General features: G+C 36.3%; 1 protein-coding gene across 4 annotated transcripts; it reads right to left on the minus strand.

Annotated features, from left to right (window-relative positions):
• Positions 1–787: 787 nt before the first annotated feature.
• On the minus strand, positions 788–22396 carry orc3 (origin recognition complex, subunit 3). 4 transcript variants are annotated; one of them, XM_026285332.1, is made up of 20 exons: positions 22261–22395; positions 22103–22157; positions 21928–22019; positions 21692–21824; positions 20798–20902; positions 20499–20647; positions 20012–20151; positions 18307–18466; positions 18107–18220; positions 16193–16326; positions 16045–16108; positions 11815–11931; positions 9111–9190; positions 8427–8554; positions 6605–6690; positions 5716–5810; positions 5488–5629; positions 1446–1562; positions 1273–1352; positions 788–1089 (listed from the first exon to the last, which is right to left on the minus strand). In XM_026285332.1, the coding sequence occupies exons 1-20, from the start codon at positions 22291–22293 to the stop codon at positions 984–986; spliced, it is 2130 nt and encodes a 709-aa protein (XP_026141117.1). In that variant the 5' UTR covers positions 22294–22395; the 3' UTR covers positions 788–983. The 4 variants fall into 4 exon arrangements, with proteins under 4 accessions (XP_026141117.1, XP_026141118.1, XP_026141121.1 ...); XM_026285333.1 differs by having other exon boundaries at positions 21928–22047; positions 22261–22378; XM_026285334.1 differs by lacking the exons at positions 788–1089; positions 1273–1352; positions 1446–1562 and adding an exon at positions 1569–2352 and having other exon boundaries at positions 5469–5629; positions 22261–22396.
• Positions 22397–22646: the final 250 nt, after the last annotated feature.

Consider the following 22646-nt stretch of genomic DNA (forward strand, 5'->3'; position numbering starts at 1 on the left):
TTTATTTCATTTCATTTACAATGGTAAGAAACTCCTACAGAAACTTAATTCACTTAAATGATTACCAGATAATTATAATTGCTTTATAGTAAGATTTTAAGTGACTTGGTCTTTCCAGAGAACATGCCATGTTATAAAATGGTGTGCAGCTAATTTTAGGTTTTTCTTTTCTTTTTTTTCAACCCTCTTAAGATTTTATGTCCTGTCTATTTTAAATTACAGATGGGAAAAGACCTGACATGAGTTTACTTACTTTTTTTTAAAATCAATCTCAAAAAGCTGCCATTTAAACAGGGGCGTACAGATATTTTTAGTCACCATAGCCAATTGTATTTGTAAAATATATACATATATATATAGCTTTCTGGGGTTATATGGTTTAATTGCAGCTTTTAAGTACTGGAGCATATGAATTTTCACTTTAAAATGAAAATATAATTTCTGAGCATGCAATAATTTGCTCACTTTTCTATCCGAATGAAAAATTTATTTAGGAATAAAATAATTCAAATCAGCACTACAGCATACAGCATTTCTGTGGTGTCATTGCTACTACTAACTGTTAACCATGTGGAGCTTTATGCATTTATTTCATTATGCATTCATTTCTTTAAATTGTGAATTATAATATATGATCATGTCTGTCACTTTCATATATTTTGATGAAGAAATAAAAATAAAACAAAAATTAACCTTTTTAAACTAATTGACATGTTTATCTCATATAGCTAAAAATAAAATAAAAACTTACCAGATGTAGTGAATTAAAATTTGACCGAGACATTAAAACACTGCATTATATTTATTCCAAATAACCACAATGGCAACAAATGTAAAAAATAAAAAGAGGGGGTGGGTGGGGGTTATAGTAGCATGTGTAATACAGCTGACAGTACAAAATACATTTGTTATGCAAAATACATAATGATTTCATGTATGTCAGACCAGTCTCTTCTGCTCAGGAAACAGTGCTTTGCATTTCATTAACAACCTCCCCAAGTCAGTCTTGCCACATGGTCAGTCTTCTGTTTTGTTGATTTAACAAAACCAAGAAACTCCATCTCTGAAACAGCCTGAATGAAACGAGCACTGCCAATGTTAAGAACAATACATATTACAAAAATAGTTTTATAAACAACTTTAAAGGCAAGTAACTGTGTACAATTAACAATTTGTACATTTATGAGTCACACGCTTTTATTTTGAACATTACCTCTTATAAAAGACAATTTAAATAAGAAACTCTTTTTCATGAATGAGCTAAAAGGATACTGCTTAAGGCTGTCATATTTGCCGCCCTCCTCAGAATTAGTATCTTGGTCCTCAGCAGCTGACATCACAGTTACATAAGCCTGAAAATGTCAAACACAATGACAGGTTCAATCCACGCTGTTAGAAAAAGATATCCCACCTCTACATGTGATTTTGTTTTAGCATGTTTATACCTCAAGCCAGTCATATAGATTTATGAGTCTTCCACACTCGAGATGAAGCTTGTATACAATGCAGAGGTCTGGTGCAGCACTGGAGATTGTGCCAGAATTTGTTTTCAGGCTTTCATTCTGCAGCAAAAACATAACGGTAACAAAACAAATAGACCACTATACACTATATGATGAATGTTGGACACCACACAATACATTCATTTCATGGAGGAGTTCAAACACTGAGAAGTGAGAACTGTTCTCAAAAGATCTTTCATGTTCCACAGAAAAACATTTTGTCATGCAGGTTTGAAAATAAACAAGGGTGATTAAATGATTATTATTTTTGGGTAAACTTTCCCTTTAATACGTGGATTTGTGCAGACTTACAAAGGCATCACTTTCAATCTGTGTTTTCAAGTCCTCATAAAATCAAAATTGATGGCTGAAAGCTTTATGTATGTTGGCCTTAAAGGGTTAGTTCACCGAAAAATGTAAATTATGTCATTAATGACTCACCCTCATGTCGTTCCAAACCGGTAAGACCTTCATCGATTAAAAAAAGAATCTGTTTTTATGTAAACAAGATCTTTTCCACATTGATGTTCTCTTTTCCCGCAATATTTTGAATGAAGTATTTAGAAGCATCATATCCAGTGAGTTCAACTGGATAAGCTATGAAAAACATTAAAATTCAATGACACCTACATTGTCATGGCATCTTGTGCGCCACTGATAAGGCAGCCTGATGCATACCCAAAATTTTATTGCAACATTTATGGATGCCCACTCATTGGGGTTGCGCTTTATGCTTGAGTTTGGGAAGCTCTGCAATGCAACATACTGGTTCATGAAAAAGTTAAGAATTGTATGTACTGTGTCTCTTTCAATTTTATATGAATACCTTAACTGAATATCCTGACTAGACGTTTCAGGACCTACTCATTGTCGAAATCATACTCTAGATTTAATACTGTCACATGGAATTGATGTTGATAGTGTTGAAATTATTCAGCCAAGTGATGATATCTCAGATCATTATTTAGTTCTGTGTAAACTTCATATAGCCAAAATTGTAAATTCTACTTCTTGTTACAAGTATCGAAGAACCATCACTTCTACCACAAAAGACAGCTTTTTAAGTTATCTTCCTGATGTATCCGATTTCCTTAGCATATCCAAAACCTCAGAACAACTTGATGATGTAACAGAAACTATGGACTCTCTCTTTTCTAGCACTTTAAATACAGTTGCTCCTTTACGCTTAAGGAAGGTTAAGGAAAACAGTTTGACACCATGGTATAATGAGCATACTCGCACCCTAAAGAGAGCAGCCCGAAAAATGGAGCGCAGCTGGAGGAAAACAAAACTAGAGGTATTTCGTATTGCTTGGCGGGAAAGTAGCATATCCTACCGAAAAGCATTAAAAACTGCTAGATCTGATTACTTTTCTTCTCTTTTAGAAGAAAACAAACATAACCCCAGGTATTTATTCAATACAGTGGCTAAATTAACGAAAAATAAAGCCTCAACAAGTGTTGACATTTCCCAACACCACAGCAGTAATGACTTTATGAACTACTTTACTTCTAAAATCGATACTATTAGAGATAAAATTGCAACCATTCAGCCGTCAGCTACAGTTTCGCATCAGACAGTGCACTATAGACCCCCTGAGGAACAGTTCCACTCATTCTCTACTATAGGAGAGGAAGAATTGTATAAACTTGTTAAATCATCTAAACTTACAACATGTATGTTAGACCCTATACCATCTAAGCTCTTAAAAGAGGTGCTTCCAGAAGTCATAGGTCCTCTTCTGACTATTATTAATTCCTCATTGTTATTAGGACATGTCCCCAAAACCTTCAAACTGGCTGTTATTAAGCCTCTCATAAAAAAGCCACAACTTGACCCCAGAGAACTAGTTAATTATAGACCAATCTCGAATCTCCCTTTTCTGTCCAAGATACTAGAAAAGGTGGTATCCTCACAATTATATTCCTTCTTAGAGAAAAATGGTATATGTGAGGATTTCCAGTCAGGATTTAGACCGTATCATAGTACTGAAACTGCTCTCCTTAGAGTTACAAATGATCTGCTCTTATCATCTGATCGTGGGTGTATCTCTCTATTAGTTTTATTGGATCTTAGTGCTGCGTTTGACACAATTGACCACAACATTCTTTTGCATAGACTTGAACACTTTGTTGGCATCAGTGGAAGTGCATTAGCATGGTTTAAATCGTACTTATATGACCGCCATCAGTTCGTAGCAGTGAATGAAGATGTATCATATCGATCACAAGTGCAGTATGGAGTACCTCAAGGCTCAGTTCTAGGGCCGCTACTCTTCACGCTTTATATGTTACCCTTGGGAGATATCATCAGGAAACATGGTGTTAGCTTTCACTGTTATGCTGATGATACGCAGCTCTATATTTCCTCGCAGCCCGGTGAAACACACCAATTTGAAAAACTAATGGAATGCATAGTCGATATAAAAAATTGGATGACGAGTAATTTCTTACTGCTAAATTCAGAAAAAACAGAGGTGTTAATCATAGGGCCTAAAAACTCTACTTGTAATAACCTAGAACACTGTCTAAGACTTGATGGTTGCTCTGTCAATTCTTCGTCATCAGTTAGGAACCTAGGTGTGCTACTTGATCGCAATCTTTCCTTAGAAAGCCACGTTTCTAGCATTTGTAAAACTGCATTTTTCCATCTCAAAAATATATCTAAATTACGGCCTATGCTCTCAATGTCAAATGCAGAAATGTTAATCCATGCATTTATGACTTCAAGGTTAGACTACTGTAATGCTTTATTGGGTGGTTGTTCTGCACGCTTGGTAAACAAAGTACAGCTAGTCCAAAATGCAGCAGCAAGAGTTCTTACTAGAACCAGGAAGTATGACCATATTAGCCCGGTCCTGTCCACACTGCACTGGCTCCCTATCAAACATCGTATAGATTTTAAAATATTGCTTATTACTTATAAAGCCCTAAATGGTTTAGCACCTCAGTATTTGAATGAGCTCCTTTTACATTATACTCCTCTACGTCCGCTACGTTCTCAAAACTCAGGCAATTTGATAATACCTAGAATATCAAAATCAACTGCGGGCGGCAGATCCTTTTCCTATTTGGCGCCTAAACTCTGGAATAACCTACCTAACATTGTTCGGGAGGCAGACACACTCTTGCAGTTTAAATCTAGATTAAAGACCCATCTCTTTAACCTGGCATACACATAACATACTAATATGCTTTTAATATCCAAATCCGTTAAAGGATTTTTAGGCTGCATTAATTAGGTAAACTGGAACCGGAACACTTCACATAACACCGTACTTTCTACATCATTAGAAGAATGGCATCTACGCTAATATTTGTCTGTTTCTCTCTTGTTCCGAGGTCACCGTGGCCACCAGATCCAGTCTGTGTCCAGATCAGAGGGTCACTGCAGTCACCCGGATCCAGTACGTATCCAGACCAGATGGTGGATCAGCACCTAGAAAGGACCTCTACTGCCCTGAAAGACAGCGGAGACCAGGACAACTAGAGCCCCAGATACAGATCCCCTGTAAAGACCTTGTCTCAGAGGAGCACCAAGACAAGACCACAGGAAACAGATGATTCTTCTGCACAATCTGACTTTGCTGCAGCCTGGAATTGAACTACTGGTTTCGTCTGGTCAGAGGAGAACTGGCCCCCCAACTGAGCCTGGTTTCTCCCAAGGTTTTTTTCTCCATTCTGTCACCGATGGAGTTTCGGTTCCTTGCCGCTGTCGCCTCTGGCTTGCTTAGTTGGGGTCACTTCATCTACAGCGATATCGTTGACTTGATTGCAAATTAAAACAGACACTATTTCAACTGAACAGAGATGACATCAATGAATTCAATGATGAACTGCCTTTAACTATCATTTTGCATTATTGAGACACTGTTTTCCAAATGAATGTTGTTCAGTGCTTTGGCGCAATGTATTTTGTTTAAAGCACTATATAAATAAAGGTGATTGATTGATTGATTGACTAGACAAAATGAGTGGTCAGTTACCTGCAAATAGTAGAAAGGATGACTGAGAGCAGCTTGAATGGATGTTCGTGGGGTGACATTGAGTCGCTGTCTCAGGACCCCAGAGGAACTGTAATAGCACACTTCACTGAGTGGCTGGAGTTCTGCTGGAGTCAAGTATTCTCTGAAGAGAGAATTAGAAATCTTATACTGCATACAGGATTTTCTGAGAGAAGTAAGCACATCTTGCTCATTATGTTGTCTACTCACCTCACAAGGCTGTCAATAAACTCTATCACCTGACTTCGAAGCACTTCGAATGGATTCATTCTCCTTGTTCTTCGGGACTCTTTTTCAAGCAGAGTCTGCGCACAGAATCACGGCCATGGTTAATTTAAATTCACCAATGTTATTTTGCCAAATGAAATACTTCATTTATAGCATGGTTCTATAATCTACTACTTTGTGTGGTCACAATACCAAAATTTCAGTAGTACAGTACATATACTAGTGAATTCTCGATAAAAAAAAATTAATACCATGTTGTGTTACCATTTGAGGCAGTCTACAGTGAACGTAGCACAATCACATGGAGTACGTCAGAAATAATGAGGCATTTATTTACTATATGTGTCTGAGATGCATTGTGCCACATCCAGTGTAAAATGTATTAAGTTTTACAATACTAGGTATGGCTGTTGTTTATATAATCATTAATATTATTATTTTGCAATGATTATGTGATGAATAAAACTTTGAAAAGAAACAACAGCATCTTTGGATTCTATTGGAAGCCTGGAAGACACTACACAACTTTTGAAAACTGAACAGATTTTAAAACACTAAACGTTATGCACTTGCTGAATTCCAGACTTAACCAGAGATGCTACAGTAATTACAAAAGCAAACCAACATCAACATTAATATAATTATCTTTAACTGAGGAATTTGGGGTGAAAACTACATTACTCATGACGCTTTTCCACCAATCACAAAGCTGAATCAAGCACAGCAAAAGCCCTCTTAGCTCCACCCACTCCCATGAAGCACCACAAATGACATAAGTCATTTGGCCTCCCCTACACTCTCAAAATATTAATAAAACATAAATCAGTGGTAAACAATCCAAATTAGCCAAGCAAAACAACAAATACTATGCCTTTTGAAGCTGAAAGAGATCTGTTCTCTGATATTCAATTTTTCCTGAGACAATCCCATTTCCAGAGGAATCTTCTGAAGAGACACCTGAGAGGCAAAGCAATGTATTACTAAGGTTATTATATCCAGTGATGGATTTATGCACTTTTTTTTGTGTGTGCAAATTATAACAAATGATAATTATAAACATTATGAACAATACTAAAACCAATTCCAGCATTAAAAGTAAATTCCATTTTTAAGTTTTTAACAACTAAAGGAAATAAAAGTGCATTATTGCATCCCCTGTTATTACAGAAAAAAGCTTCACCCCAAATTGTTTTCTACATTATAATGCAGAAAACAGATTCAGGCAAAAATCACATTCAGAAAATATAAAACATGCTCCCCAGTGAAAGACATGACAATGCCCACCAACCTTAGAGGCAAAAAAGCTTTAAAAAAAATTTATTGTTACACTATAATTTTGAGAAACATTTATATCTACTCATACTATAACAATAATACCAATTAATAATGTTCTGATTATTATAAGTGTGCACTGCAGATCTGCAACATGGCTGCTACAGCGAACAAAAAGACACATAAATGTATGATTTGTTGGCATAAATAAAGATTTTAACAAAAAGTAATCATTTGTTTTATGTTACATTCAATTGTGAGTTCATATTAATGGTCATGTTACTCAAAGAAATGTTTGCAAACGTCATATCATGACAGACTGCATGATAGTGCCACAGCATACGTCTGATGAGGCCGATAACTGCCGTAGCCCAATAATTAGAAATCACTAAACCATTTTCTCAAATATTGCCTATCCGAGAGAGAGAGAGAGAGAGAGAGAAAGAGAGAAATGGAAGTTGCATGTATTCGCGTCTGTGCGTTTATCTTTTTGGAGTAAAAACAGCGATTGTATTCTCTCGCTGCTGGAAAATATAATGTAGCGATTCAGTATTTAAACTGTATTTAATAAAAGCCGTGGGGCAGCATTGAAAAGTTCATTTTCTCCTGGATGTGTGAGCTGTCAATCAAAACAATTTGCTAAATTTACAGACATGCTTTAGGGGTTGTTTACACAGCAACTTTTTCAGCCAAAAACAGGAAACTTTTTATACATTTTTCTTCTTCGTTTACACGACAACAGCGTTTTGAGGACTGAAAATTCATATTTTTGAGAACGGTTTCAAAGTGCAAGTTTTTGAAAACACCATCTTTATTGTTTCCGTGTAAACACCCAATATGGGAATCTTTGAAAACGGTGACGTCATGTTCGTACGTTGTACATGTTGGGTAGACATGCGCAGTACATGTAAATTTTAAAGGAAAGCACGAACAAGCATACACAAAAACGGCAGAGCACATGGTACTGTTGGTGCTGCTCAAGAGTTTGCTTATGCTTCTTCTGCAAAGAGTGGACTCACTTCACCAATATCAGAGACGTATTATATACAACGTATTGGCTGTGTCCAAATTCAGGGTCTACATCCTTCGGAGTACTCATTTGAAGGATGTTACGTCACAGCACCGCGACGAAGGCTGTCCAAATTCATAGGATCCTGGCATACTGGCCTGGCATAGGCAATACAGCATTTTTGGCCATTTTCACAGAAATGTGTAAATGCTAATTGTTTTAAAATCATGTTTAAAATGCCAGGGACAAATGTTTACATTTTTGACTACATCGTTGTCCGTGTAACGTTGCCTTAGTTTAGATCCCAAACATAAGGCATCTGCTGCTGACTTTATATTCTTAACCAGTTTCTCCAGAAGTGTTCTCTTGAACCCACTGGATGGGATCACACACTGGATGGGATCTGACTTACTTTGCAGTGCTTCCAATCTACCAATGAAATCATCCAATTGTTGCAGAACATTTTGCATTCGCTTGGCAGATTTAAGAATTTCAGCACACTTCCGTAAAGCTGCAACAAGCTCATCCTTTGCTAGAATCCTGAAAAAAAAAAAAAAAAAAACGAACTAAGAGTGAAGACTGACACTGACATTTATATTTACTCATTTAGCAGACTTACAAATGAGAATATGACGGTACAAGTAGCAATGTTTTTTTTAATAATATAAAAAGGAAAAATAAAATAGAAAAATAGAGTAAGCTAGTGTTAGAGGTCTTTTTGATTTTGTTATTTGTATAACAAATGTAAAGAAAACAGAACACAAAAAAATTAGAACACTAGTGTTCGATGTTTTTTTATTTTTTTTTAAGAAAACAAGCAGCAAATGAATAGAGTTCAAGTCTAAAAGGGTCAGGTTTTTTTTTTTTAAGAACAGAATTAGAATAGACCGTGATCGAGGTAAAGGGTCAAATAAAGATGGAAGAGATGTGTTATAAGCCAATTCTTGAAGATGGTTAAGGACTCAGCTGCTTGGATTGAGTTGGGCAGGTCATTCCACCAGGAGGGAACAATTAATTTAAAAGTCTGTAAAAAATTCTGTGCTTCATTAAAGAAAAATTATGAATTTATTTCTGACCAGACAATAGATTAAGTTACCTCAGAAGCTGCAAGGCCGAGTCATACTCCTCTGTCTCCCACAAATTCTTCTCAATGCAGGATACATGCAGTTCTCGTATCTATAAGCACAATAACAGTTTCATATGTGCTGAGCATTAAACACTGGCCATTTTTTTTACGTAAATACAGTGAAACCTATATCAATGATCAAAACTGACAAACTAACACAGCAAAGTGGCATGATCCTACTCATTTTAACTGAATATACATCTTCTATTGTATAAAGTTAAACATTTGTCAACTTTCTCAAGTCACTGGTCATGCTTACATTTGGTGTGTACATTTTTTTGTTATAGATTTATTTGAAGTGCATGTGTGGAGAGTGAACCTTGTGGTGATTGGTAAAGGATTGGGTATGTACATTTCATGATTTATGGTGTAAAATACTGATGCCATGCTTATTTGATAAATCTGTGATGTATATAGTATAAATCTTTGGTTTAAAGCACATTTCTGATACTGCTTGATTAATATGTGAAACGTGGGTTGTGGCTTTGTTAATGTGTTTTATTTCTCTTGTACCTCAGCCACTGCCGTATTCCAGTTTGTGTTATCGTATTTCAATTATCTTGAACATTTTTTTGTTTGGAGAAATCGATTTACATCTAATCCGTTGGAGTACATTACACTGTATACCAGTTTGAATATTCTGTGGTTTAGTGCATTGATTTACAGGTTGAAATTGAGTTTTGTTTTTTTGTGACATTTGATTGTCATCCTCAAATTTGCTGTAAACTATTTTTTTTTTTTTTTTTTTTTTTTTAATTTGTGAAATCTATTTTTTTCTTTGTGAAATTTTTTTGAACAAGGCAAACTTTATTTCTTAATTAGACTTTTATCAGTTACCTACTTTAAACAGCAGTCAGAATAAAACCCCGATTACAAAAAGCATAGTTTGCTTCTGGTGTATATTTCTTCCATTACACCCGGTTACATTTTTGGTGCTTACATCTTATCGCCAGCAAGTTGAAAGCTGGGATGAAGAATCATGAAGAATTAAATTATTTGTCATTTACATTTTTCATGAGGCATGAATGCAAATGTGAGTCATGCTCACTTGTGTTTTCCACTGAAAACCACCATCAGGTTGCTTTATCAATGCGTGTTTCCGGCAGTTTGATAAAGTTTACCTTTAGGCAGATAACTACGCAGCACAAAAAAATACAGCTGTCAGCCATACCAAGATAATCATCTACTTCTGGGCATATTCTTACGGGGGGATTTAACTTTAAAAACCACACCCAGTGGACACTTTATCAATCCGTAGGTCCACAGAAGTTTATTTGAGAATGCCAAAGAAGTACCTGAATGGTTTTAAAGCGCTATGTTTCTATAAGCTTTAGTGAGTTTTTGTGCTGTGCATGTTTGGTTAGGGTTTCCCGTGAGAGTCCCACATTACATTATATGAAGTCATCTTCAATTTTTTTTTTATAGGATTAAAGCTGCAGTAGGGAACTTTTGACGCTCTAGCGGTTAATAAACAGAACTGCTTGCGTCTTGCGGAAGAACATCGTAGCTGGAACTACTTCTCTCTGTTTATGTCTATGAAGAATCACAAAGGTACTGGGTTACTCCGCCGCGGTACCCCCGAAGCAATCTAAAATAGTCCGAATATAAACACTTATTATAGGTGCACCCTAGTGATTCAGGACAAGCCAAAAACACGGTTTGGAAAATGGATTCATGGTGTACTCGCTTATTATATACATTTTTCTACATTTTGAACACAAACAAAGTTACAGCCCGCAGCTCTGATTGGTTGTTTCTTACCGGGAGTGATGGAGTTTCTGCAAATGGCAATAGCACCACTGGAAGGAGCCAGAGGAGCTTGATTTTTTCACAGATTATCTGTCTCATATTCTACTGTCAGGACATAATGACAGGTTTAATAAATATGTAAAAAATATATATTTTTTTTTTTTTACAAAAGTTCCCTACAGCACCTTTAAGTCAAATAGTTTTGAAAGAGCTTGAAAATTGTCAGGGATTCAGCATTCCGGATAGAGGTGGGTAAATCACTCCCCCAGCCAGGAACAGTGAACTAATTTGTTCTGGAAAGTGATTTTGTGCCACCACGAGGCGTCACTCAGTGGAAGAAGGCAGGTGCTGAGCCTGTGGTTGTTCTATATGCAAGCATCGATGTCTTGAACGAGCTGCGACGGTAGCCAGTGCAAGGAGATAAAGAGAGGTGTGACATGGGGTCATTGAAGACTAATCGTGCCGCTGCATTCTCTCACACCCCACGTGAGGTTAGTGGGGTGGGGGCACTGGTCTGCTCATTTCAAATAATTGGGAATACTCAACCCAACTGTATTATTATATTCACAAGTAAGTGCAATCAAAAGCAAAAATGTTCCGTTTCTTGCACAGACTGATCGTTTTATGTCTTTACACATCAGTGTATCGTCACAAGCCCCAGGGTTTAATTTGGTTTTGTTAGTGTATGTTTTTTATTTTTTATGTATGTTTTAGCCGTGATTCCCATTCACCTCCATTATAAGACTGACAGACTGCAATGGTCTGTGTTAAAAAATCTTTGTTGGCATTCTACTAAACTGTTATGGTTATGATTACAGGGTTTTGTTTATGGCTAGTTGCATATAATCATGCACATTTACTGTTATTACTATAAAAGATAGATGTAAAGAAAGTGTGAAATAGGTTTATCAAAAGGTGTACTTACATGCTTTCCTAGAGGAAACTTAGGCAGTGATGAGGTCAAAGAGTGCAGACACTGTAGAATGGGATAGTAATTCTTGTGGTATTTATGAAGGTTTTTCAGTAATGTATGACATACGCCCTGAAAAGATATTAATCACAAAAAAAGATTAGTATTTATTTACGATTTAATGTCATGTCAACAGCATCAAAAACAATTCAATTGCATCATTCAAACAATTCAATCAATATTGTTTCAATATAATATTTACTATAATTTAACAATTTTGTTTAAAAAAAAAAGTCACCATTAAAAAAAAAAAACATGAAAATAAATAAAAATACTAACTAAAATAATAATATCCAAAATAGTAATAACAATTATATATATATCAAACAGACTGGAGTGGCAAACTCCAGTTCTAGGGGGCCACAGCCCCACAGAGTTCAGCTCCAAACCGAATTAAAACTAACCTGCCTGCAGCTTTCTAGAAACCCTTCAAATCTTTGATTAGTTTGTTCAGGTGTGTTGAAGACACAAAGCAAAACTCTGCAGGGCCGTAGAGGTCTCCTATACTTTATACTCTATAAGACTAAAAATTCATTTTAAAAATTGACGTTCTACAAAAATGTTTTATACTCAAAAGATTCTTACATAAATCAAAAAAAATGTCTTACCCTTTTAATAAATATGAATGAGAGAGCCTCATGTGACCTATTATAACTTACAACTCTAATACACAACCCGGAGCGCATTTCAGAAAGCAAGCTTAACTTACCATCTGCTACACCCTGAACTCCTGGTTGATTAACCCAAACCTTGCTTACTTCCCGGTTAACACGCAAGACTTTCTCAACAGAGCGATGAATAAAATCACTATGGATATGGACACTTAGAAAAAGTGCACTTCTTCTGTTCAAAAGCTGTTTACATACTTGGTTCATATCGCCACCTAACTGGTGGTTGTGCAATATTTTTTCGTTTTTTTCTGTGTAATATTTAATCCTTGAGAATAAGAATTATATTGTTTGTTTGATGCTAATAATATAATAAATATCAGATATGTGTTTGTATCATATAAATTATAGAAAATACCGATCCATGTGTGGGATGATAAAATGAAATAAAATTATAAATTAAACATTACCTTGTCATGGGGTTTTACAAAAATATACAGATAACTTATATATGCCAATAAAATAAATATACTATCCATATTAAAATAATGTATTACATTACGCATTACTTAAATTAGTGCTGCTTTATAATTAACATACCATACAACTATATATCTATCTTTATACCGTATATTACATAATTCTTTTGATATATATAATATTGGGCAATATCAGCCATGCCCACAGTAGTAGATGCACATGCGCTGAAGTAAGCTAACTCTGAAACAGAATCTACCCATTTATCATAAATTTATCATAAGCCCTATTAGGACGGGACTAGTTTTACAGGGGGTCGTTAGAGAAATGCGTGTTTTTTTAATGTGTGATTTTAATCCCGTCCGAATCTGCCACGTCTGTGTTTTTCTCACACAACCTCTGTGATAATTCCAGAGCAAATTACCTACCGTTTTTCAGCAAACTCAATGATCCTCTGAGAAAACTAATCCCGTCCGAATGCTAATGTCTGTGATTGCCAGTGATATTTTATTTCACAACGCATTTCCTTGTGTGTTTTGGCCAACGTGAATTACCGCAGATGCTTTTACCGCGCGGATGTTTGATATATTTGCTTAGCGGCAAATAAATAATAAAAAAATAATAATAAAAACAAGAGCAAGATCGCGTAAACTGTTAATACTGGCTATTGTAATATCAGCATCAGGTAAGATTACTTATGTACTTAATTACATATGTACCTTTATGAAAATTAAACATACGGTAGGTTTAGCCTACTACACACACACAAAAAAAGGAAAACAAGTTAAACTAAAGGAACCACACATTAACATGGTTTTGCTATACTAGCCATTTAGTATTTATTGTGTAATAATACTAATGGCAATCATTCTGAATGAATGCAATGCATGCATACAGAGCGCGTGATCTCTGTGAAGCCCAGATGCACAAAACAGACCCTCCCACCTCTGTTATAAAAACTGAGACATTAGTCCCGTCCGAATTGGTACATGAAAATCGCAGACGTCAGGTGGTAAGAATCGAAACTCAAATGTAGTTTAGAAAACTAGTCCCGTCCGAATAGGGCTCTAGATTCAAAAAAAGATTAGCAATGCTTTTAAACATTACTATTAGTGCTATGTTTCCTGATAAAATGAGGGAACAAATCCTAAAGCCAGTAGATTTTCAGTGAGATTTAGAACAAGTCATAAACCCCACTGCTTTTTTAAGCAGCAGTTAAGCATAGAAAAGTCACTTTATTGTTTCATCACAGCAATGTTATTTTTGAGTTTGAGTTTCAGTAACATAACTGATATTAAAGACACATTCAACAAATATTGACTGTTTGAATCTCATCTATAGACACATTAAATTAAACAAGGCATTCAGACTTTAAACACAGTGTTAAAGTTTTTAGATGGTGAGTGAAATTTTATTGACATTTATCTTGCGATTTAATAATCGGATAATAACCTTGCTGTCTAAGAGGGTTACCAACTGGTTGCCACCTAAAATACATGTTTGACCTGATGCAGAGGAAATCTTTTAAGTAGGGGTGTAACGGTTCACAAAATTCACGGTTCGGTTCGATACGATACACTGATGTCACGGTTCGGTTCGGTTCGGTACGTTTTAGATACAGCAAAATGCAAAAACATCTCAACTTTTCAGAATGCCGCAAGCGCACCGCGGGTCATGTGACAAGAACCAACCAATCAGCTTCATCCTTTCCCATAACAACGTTGAAAACTCAGCCAAGATGAAGGAACAGCTGATCATAGTTGTATATGGATTGCAATTTTGAAATAAATTTAGTAGCAGAGCTACTGCAAGCGATTTTTAGAGCTGCAAATCCATTTATCCTTCGCTGAAATTTCCGCGTCTCATGGAGAGAGCACGTCATTGTTGCTTAGCAAAGACAGACGCCTCATGAGCGCTTCTGCCCGAGCGCTTTGGAAAGGAGGAGAAAGACGTGCTTAGCGTTTTCCACGCGTTTTTAGGAGCGATATGTGAACGGACCCTAAGGCGCTCGCTCACTCAGCACGCGCTGAAGGCTCATTGCAAAATGTCTAATGCATTTAACAGACCAGAAATATAAGATCCTAAAATAACCAACAGGTCTGGTGTTTGGGTGCACTTTGGATTCCCTGTAAGCTATAATACTGGTGTCTAAATGCTGCAGGCATAGTTTGTTGCGTGCATGTTTCTCCTTTTTTTCGTCTTTTCCCAGATACTGACACAATAAGGTGATGTCGGCGTAAATGAGTTGACATGTTTCAAGTATTCACGCTGGTGTTTTTTTAAAGCAATGAAGCAACCGCGCGAAGCCCTCACTATATAGGATTTTAGAAAGAATGCAGAGCACTAGTGTAGTGTGCAAACTTACCACAGTGTGGATTTCAGAAAGTGTGCAAAGACTTCACGTGCACACTTACCATAACATGGATTTACAAATAATGTTCTAAGGAGGGGCTCTCATGTCACTCTGATCGAGCAGCTCATAGATGGAATCATGCATCTCAAACAATATGTTTGAGAGTCATCTTCTTTTTCTAGTCTGTTAAACGCATTGGCCATTTTGCAACGAGCCTTCAGCGCGTACTGAGTGAGCGAGCGCCTGACTGAGTCATAACATAACATAAACATAAGTTGGTGTTTTTTTCTTCTTCGGGAGTGTCAGGGGCGTTGCCTGTTACGTCGTTTGGGTTATTGGGCTACCTTGTTGAACGCATATCATTATATTTCTCTTTTTTTTTTCCAAATATAATTAATTAGTCCAACGAACCGTTCGGTATGCATAATGCGTACCGCGTACCGAACCGAAAGCGTCGTACCGAACGGTTCAATACGAATACGCGTATCGTTACACCCCTACTTTTAAGGTGAGAATGAACACAAGTATTAGTTACTACTATTCAGAAAAATGAGCTTGCTATGGTAGTTTAGCCATTAACATTGCCTAAAGTTATCCCGTTTACCCAAAGCTACATTACAAAGATGCCATAGTTTTATGCTAGTCTGAGCTGATACTGGACAGAATTTGTAAGAGGAACAGAAAAAGAGTGTTTTGGATGTGATATTTTAGTCAATTACATGGATTACTATGGAATGATAAGGTTACCTTGACATGTTCATCATCAGTAAGGAGCCGCACCTGTTCCTGGGGCTCCTGAGTCTCCACATACCTACAAAGACATACATTCACTTAAGTGTGTAGCTACAGAATGGTCACTGAATCCCTTTACTGGAGTGAACATTTATGTGTATACCTCATGAATGAGGGTAGATGGCGGATTCGTTCAACATTTTTCTTGCTCAATGTCTTGGCAGAAAGCAAGGCCTCTTGTTTTTGGCAGCAAAGCACACTGAGAGGCTGGCTATTAAAGTGCTCCAACATGGAGAACTGTAAGAAGAAGAAGGGTTTCATTAAAGCAGTGGCTCCCAACCCTGATCCTTGAGGCACCCCAACACTGCACCTTTTGCATGTCTCTTTAATCAAACACACCTGATTCAGGTCATCAGCTCATTAGTAGTGACTCCAAGACCTGAACTGGTGTGTCAGAGAAAGGAGACATACAAAATGTGCAGTGTTGGGGTGCCTCAAGGGAACCACTTCATTTGAGTACTGGCAAAATATCTATATTCCTTAAAGTTGGCATATAATGAAAATCTGACTTTTTCTGTGTTTAAGTGATATTATTTTTGTCCCTGATGCATCTATAAACCCAGAAAACATAAAAAAAAAAAAAAACCCAGTAAAAGATTTTTGGTAAGCCGCTCAGAATCTGCTCTGCCTGTAACATAGAGGTTATTATAATATTACCGCCCCTTAATCTGCAAGTTTTCACCCATGGAGCCATCATTCTGTTTTTGCAAGTAACAACAGTGTACCAGTTCTAACTCCATGGTGAAAGTTCAAGTAAAGCATGCTAACTGTTCTGTCTTTGGCTACACTGGTGAGCACAGAACACTATTTCATGCTTGCATATGGATTAGCTGAGGTATGGAATGCGTATTTGCCGTGCTGTCCGGGGAAGGGCTTCGAGCTCGGAAATGGCCCAAAGCTAGAGTACTCCCCCTTCCCCGTCTAGCTGTAAAGTGAACTCAAAGTGGGGAGACGGGGTGAAGGAGGGATGCTGATAAACCGTCAATAGACTGTGCTACTCGTATACAAGAAGATTAAACTGATTTGGATTAAAACGGATGATTTCAATGCGAAAGACATGACAATCAAAACCAAACAGATGTTTTTGGCAGAATATCTTGAGGTACGAGCTGTAAAGGTACAGACCTATACTGGAAAAGAGGGTGGGGAGCAGCAGCTTATTTGCATTTAAAGAGATCTGCACGAAAACAGCGTGTTTCAGCTTTCACAAAATAGGTATTTTCAAAATGATATAATAAATTATCTTTGGGGTATTTTGAGCTAAAACTTCACAGTCACATCCTAGGGACACCTGGGACTTTTATTGTATACTGTAAAATTGAGCCTGATAGGTCTCCTTTAAACATTCTCACATCACATTCACATTAATTGTTTTAAAGCTCATAACATTAATTTGTAACAATCAAATTACATTTTACTTTAGGTCACATGACTGCATCATCCTTTATAAAGGGTAAATAAATAAATATCGGCCAGTTATCATTATCAGTGTGGATTTGTGCAGCTTGTCAGTTAACAATGGCTCTGTGTAGTAACAGCTGCTCTGTGTAAAATCACGCACCTGATGGTATTCGAGAAGCGGCTTTACTGACGAGATGCGCATTAGTTATTGGCTGATATTTATCATGCACCCCTGTCCTTTATGCTTGCAGACGATTTGAAAACTTGGTAGTAATCATTACAGTGGAAAAACTGAATTACATAAAAGCCATATTTTAAATCCAAAATTGAGTTTCAATTATCTGTGTCCAAGCACAAATTGTTCATATAGATCAACTAATGAAACTGCCATTTGTATATTTGTTCTTGAAATTAACTGCAGTTAATGGGACTTGTTTTGGTTTCTTTCAGTCTCCATAATAATGAAAAAGGTGTGCTTTAATAGCAGAAAGCAAAAAAGACAAATAAGTAGCACCACTGTGTTTGTTTCTCAATAACATCCCAAACCAATAAAGAAACATTACACATGGCACGATGAAAGCCATCTGGAGAAAAAAAAAAAAACTTGTCAGCTCACCTGTAGGCCCTTAACAAAATTCTGAACAGAGAAGTCATGATAGAGGAAGATGCCAACCAGCACCTGGATCACCCTACTGCTGAGCTTGAATGGGAACTCAGAGTTCAGAATAAGCTATGAAAAACAAACGGACATCAGAAGAACATACAGAATAAAATTGTTGACATTAACTTGCATTACAAATCTCAATGGTTATTTACCTTCTCAAAAACAGAGGCTAAATGCTGAGTACATGAGAGAGAATGAAAGACCTCAATGCAGAGCAATGATGACACCGAGTGGGGAAGCCTGTGCTGGATAGCACTTGGAGACGTGGCAATGCCAAAAATAAAGATGAAGGGAAGCTCCTGAGTGTATCGACTGTTAATAAGATTAAGATAAAAAAAATAATAATCATAAATTACAAATGTAAGGATTTTCAGACCATGATTATATCCATGCAACATTATTAAAATGTTCTGCTAAACAAAAACAAACAAAAAGAAGCAGGATATACCACTGCTTTCAAGTAGAGTTGTTCCGATTCCGATACTAGTATCGGAAATATCTCCGATACCACAACAAATTCTGGCATCGGCATCGGCGAGTACATGAACCCATATACCGATCCGATACCATTTTCTTAAAAAATACCTAGTTATGACCGCAAGCTTTGCCTAACCGCTGCACGGTTCTTCTTCGCTGCTCAAAATGCATTGAAAACACAGGAAGTTGTGCTGTGTTGCCACAAGCAACCCCTGTTTAGAGCAGCGAAGAAGAAATGAAAACGCGTTAGCAGCCCTGATCTATATATGACTGGATCACTCATCACATTCTAAACTGCCAAAAGACAGTGAAGCCGCTACTATATTATAGATCAGTGGTTAGCAGTATGTCTCTGTAGTACCGGTAGTTACAGACTCTCAAGTATATTCAGTACCGGCAGCTGCGTTCAGTCGCTTCCGTGTAAGTCAAAGCGCAGGGCTCCAGACAGTAGCCGAATATATACTAGTGTCTGTGAATATTAAACTGCAAAATACTATTTAAATATTACTCCCGCAAAATCTACATCTCTGTGGGTGACTGGCACAGATGCGCGAGAGCTCGCTGTTTTGTAGTCTCTGCTGTGTGTCATGAGGACACGAACGCATAAACCGTCACTTCATGAGAATTTACCGTTTCATTTGAGAATACTGTCATATCATAAACACAGACACTCAAAGATCTTCATGGCAGCCCATTAAAATAAATGTTTGGTTTACATGAGTAAATTGACAATATATAAAGCTACTGTTGTAGCCTACAGTAATAATAATACGTCTCTATAATAATAATAATTATGCCTAGATGGTTGCTTGTTTTTTACTTGTTTTGTTGTAAAGAGATTATCTGATTAATAGATCTTTTTTTATATTCCTAGACTTATTTGTTGCAGTTTTTTTATACAGTTATATTGTAAAACTTAAATACCTTTTTTAGTTTGCGGTGTTAGATTTTTGGCTGCATTTGAAGTTCTTTTTTGCATATGAAAATAAATAATACTGTCAAATTCATGTTAGATAATAAAAATACTGTAATAAATACAGTAGTTCACCATGTATTTGTTCATGTTTTATTGAGGGATCTGTCTGAAGCACACCATAAAAAGAATTCTAGCAATTTACACAGGGCTAGTAGTATATACAGCTGTATATACAGATACACACCCAGGTATCGGATCAGTACTCGGTATCGGCCGATACCCTGAGCCCAGGTATCGGAATCGGTATCGGGAAGAGAAAAAGGGTATCGGAACATCTCTACTTTCAAGTCATGCAAAACAAAATCATCTTAAAATTTAGTGATCTCAGATATTAGGTTCTATTTAAATGATGCTTAAAATGATCACCCTTCACATACTGCTAATGCACATTTTACTAGTCCCACCTGCAAATAAGGATAAAATCCTGCAAAACTTGTGGGTTGAATGCCTCAAAGTCTTTGAAGATCACGACAACAGGCAAACTCTGAGGCAAGTCACTATTTGTCGAGTTTTCTTTCCTTTGAGGAGAAACTTTGGTGCTTTTCTACAAAAGACAAATTATTCAGATTGATAAAGTACCTTGCCACACCAAAGTTAGGTAAATAGGATCTCTTTCAAAAGTCTACTACAACTAACCAAACATTGTTTGCTTTTAGATTTTAAATCTGAAATAAGCATTTTATTCTTCAATTAACTTCAATACAGTACAATTGCATTAAAAAGAATATAAATAAAACAAAAGGAAAAAAATTTAATCAAAAGAGCATCATCTTGAGGTTACATTAACATGGACCTTTCAGCAAGTAGTACCCCAAATGCATTCTTTCAAAATATAAACCTTCTGTCTTTCTAATGTAGGTAAGCATAGTTTATGTTCTCGTCTTCTCCTACCTTGGTAACAGTCTTGTACCACTGACATAAAGCACTTATAGTACACTGTGTCCTTTGAGGCAAAGCTGTATCATCTTCCTGTTCTTCATCCACAGACACTCCTATTTCCATCAGCTGCTCTAGAACCTTCTGAATCAAGAACTTCACAGCTGTCAAAAAGTGTCACATTTGAATGAAAATATGCTAATTATATGCAGATAAGGCTAGTCATTGTAAGCTTCATATATGGTTATTTTGCATAGATGGGTAGAGAATAAAGCTTGTCTATCCAATCTACAGTAAGAGCAAAAAATACACACCTGCACATTCTTTGGCATGAACAGACACCACAAACGGTGTGACAGAATCCTGAAGAAGATTACACAGACTTCGAAATGTCATGGCATGATCCGGCACATTTACCCCTAAATGACAATAAAAGGTTTTACAGGTCAATAATAGACAAAGCCGATAGTGGGGCTGTGCTGCATGTGCTGTATTTTGTTTTCCCCATTACAGCTCTTTAAATTACTATTATACCAACTTGTGCCTACCACGAGAGAGGATGAGTCGAGATATCAAACTTCCTGTGATACCTATCATTTAATTAAGAATGTGCCAATATACAATAACATAATCACAATAACCAACATGCATGCTATTGTTATCATGGGCACTTCAAAATACAGTGAATAGTTTTTTTATTTTATTATTATTACTCAAAAATCACAGGCTGTAACTGTATTATTTAATGGATCTAACAAACCTCAGTTGTATTTTTAACAACTAATGAAACAAATGTAGTTATTTGTCACAAAGTGTTACCTATTTTTCTTTATAATTATTTTGCATTTTAATCTGTTTGAAACATTTGTTTGCTTTTAAGTTAACATTTAAATACAATAAAGAAATACAGAAATATGTATCGGGTTAATTTTTTATGAGAAAAGAGTTATCTAGAACAACAACACTTTTTGGGCAAATTATTTAAAGATCATCATACTACTCTGTATGACTTTATGTGTAAGCCAAGATTAAAAGGATCAAAGGATAAAGCAGTTAACCAAACGTGACCATATATGATCTGATTGTGAACTTTTCACAAATCAAGCTTCATCTGTTTTCTAAATATTCAACTCTTGGAGCTTCCATGTGCATTATACAAAAGTTGTGCTGGAAAACATATAATTAAGTCAAATAAAGCCGTGTCATACCCAGCATTAGAGCAGCAGTGGGGATTTCACTGGCTCTCTGTCTCCAGTTATCAGATGAGCGGCCCAGGCCATGCTTTTTAATGAACTCTGCAAGACTGTCAAGCACCTTTTTATTCAACTGATCTTGTATTACCTGTGAAAATATACATTTATCAAAGAAAAAAAACATATTAATAGACGAGCATATTAAAAGTTTAGATAAAAGGGGTGCAAACGCAGAGAAGGATGCAAGTTACCTCTGTGTTCATTTGAACAGTTTCCCACAATTTCTGACAGATCTTAAAGCGATCGCTGGCGTTATCGTCACTATCATCCACCAAATATCCACCTACATGCCAATAAATAAGGCGAAAATGCTTGATAATGGAGATAAGTATTTGTGAAGTGACAATAATGATTATAATTACTCACCCACTCCCACATGTCTCTTTCTCTTTTTAGAGGCTGACTTAAAAACAAAACATCCCTGAAAAACATAATCTATAAGTCTGAATAAGTCTCATCATATCATTACTCTCAACAAATTACTTCAGCCACGTATGCATTAATGAATGCCTGCTCAACGTTACCTTTGACACCGAGGAAGTTGGAATTTCGCTCATTTCTGTCCTCCAAAAACAAAAATCAACAGCGAACAAACTTCCGTAAGACAGTACAGCACGAGTTCACGCTGCCGCTTTTTTCTTCTTCTTAATATTTTATGGCACAATGTTCAGCAGCATTAGCGCCTCCTGCTGTGTAGTAGTGTGGCTCAAGGATTCATATCAGCTCCTTAATTCTTATTTCTGAATTTATTTATTTATTCAGAAAAAATTAATCATTCATCATATGAACTCATTTGTGAAATGTTTGTCAACTCATTTTTTTTAAAGATGGAAATCAATAATTTTCTTCATTTTCCTCATTATCATAAAGTGCTTTTAATGGTTTCGTCTTGATTACATTTTTTTAATTG

The sequence above is a fragment of the Carassius auratus genome, chromosome 17 (genome assembly GCF_003368295.1).
Source record: "Carassius auratus strain Wakin chromosome 17, ASM336829v1, whole genome shotgun sequence".
NCBI lineage: Eukaryota > Metazoa > Chordata > Actinopteri > Cypriniformes > Cyprinidae > Carassius > Carassius auratus.

What these genes read in the sequence shown, in the direction of transcription:
- orc3 (XM_026285332.1), bottom strand. Translation starts at nt 22,293, where the DNA reads ATGAGCGAAATTCCAACTTCCTCGGTGTCAAAG. An exon ending in GATTTTATCCTTATTTGCAG is followed by an intron (nt 18,467 to 20,011) that starts GTGGGACTAGTA and finishes TCTTATTAACAG; the next exon opens with TCGATACACTCAGGAGCTTC. An exon ending in AAATATGACAGCCTTAAGCA is followed by an intron (nt 1,090 to 1,272) that starts GTATCCTTTTAG and finishes TAACATTGGCAG; the next exon opens with TGCTCGTTTCATTCAGGCTG.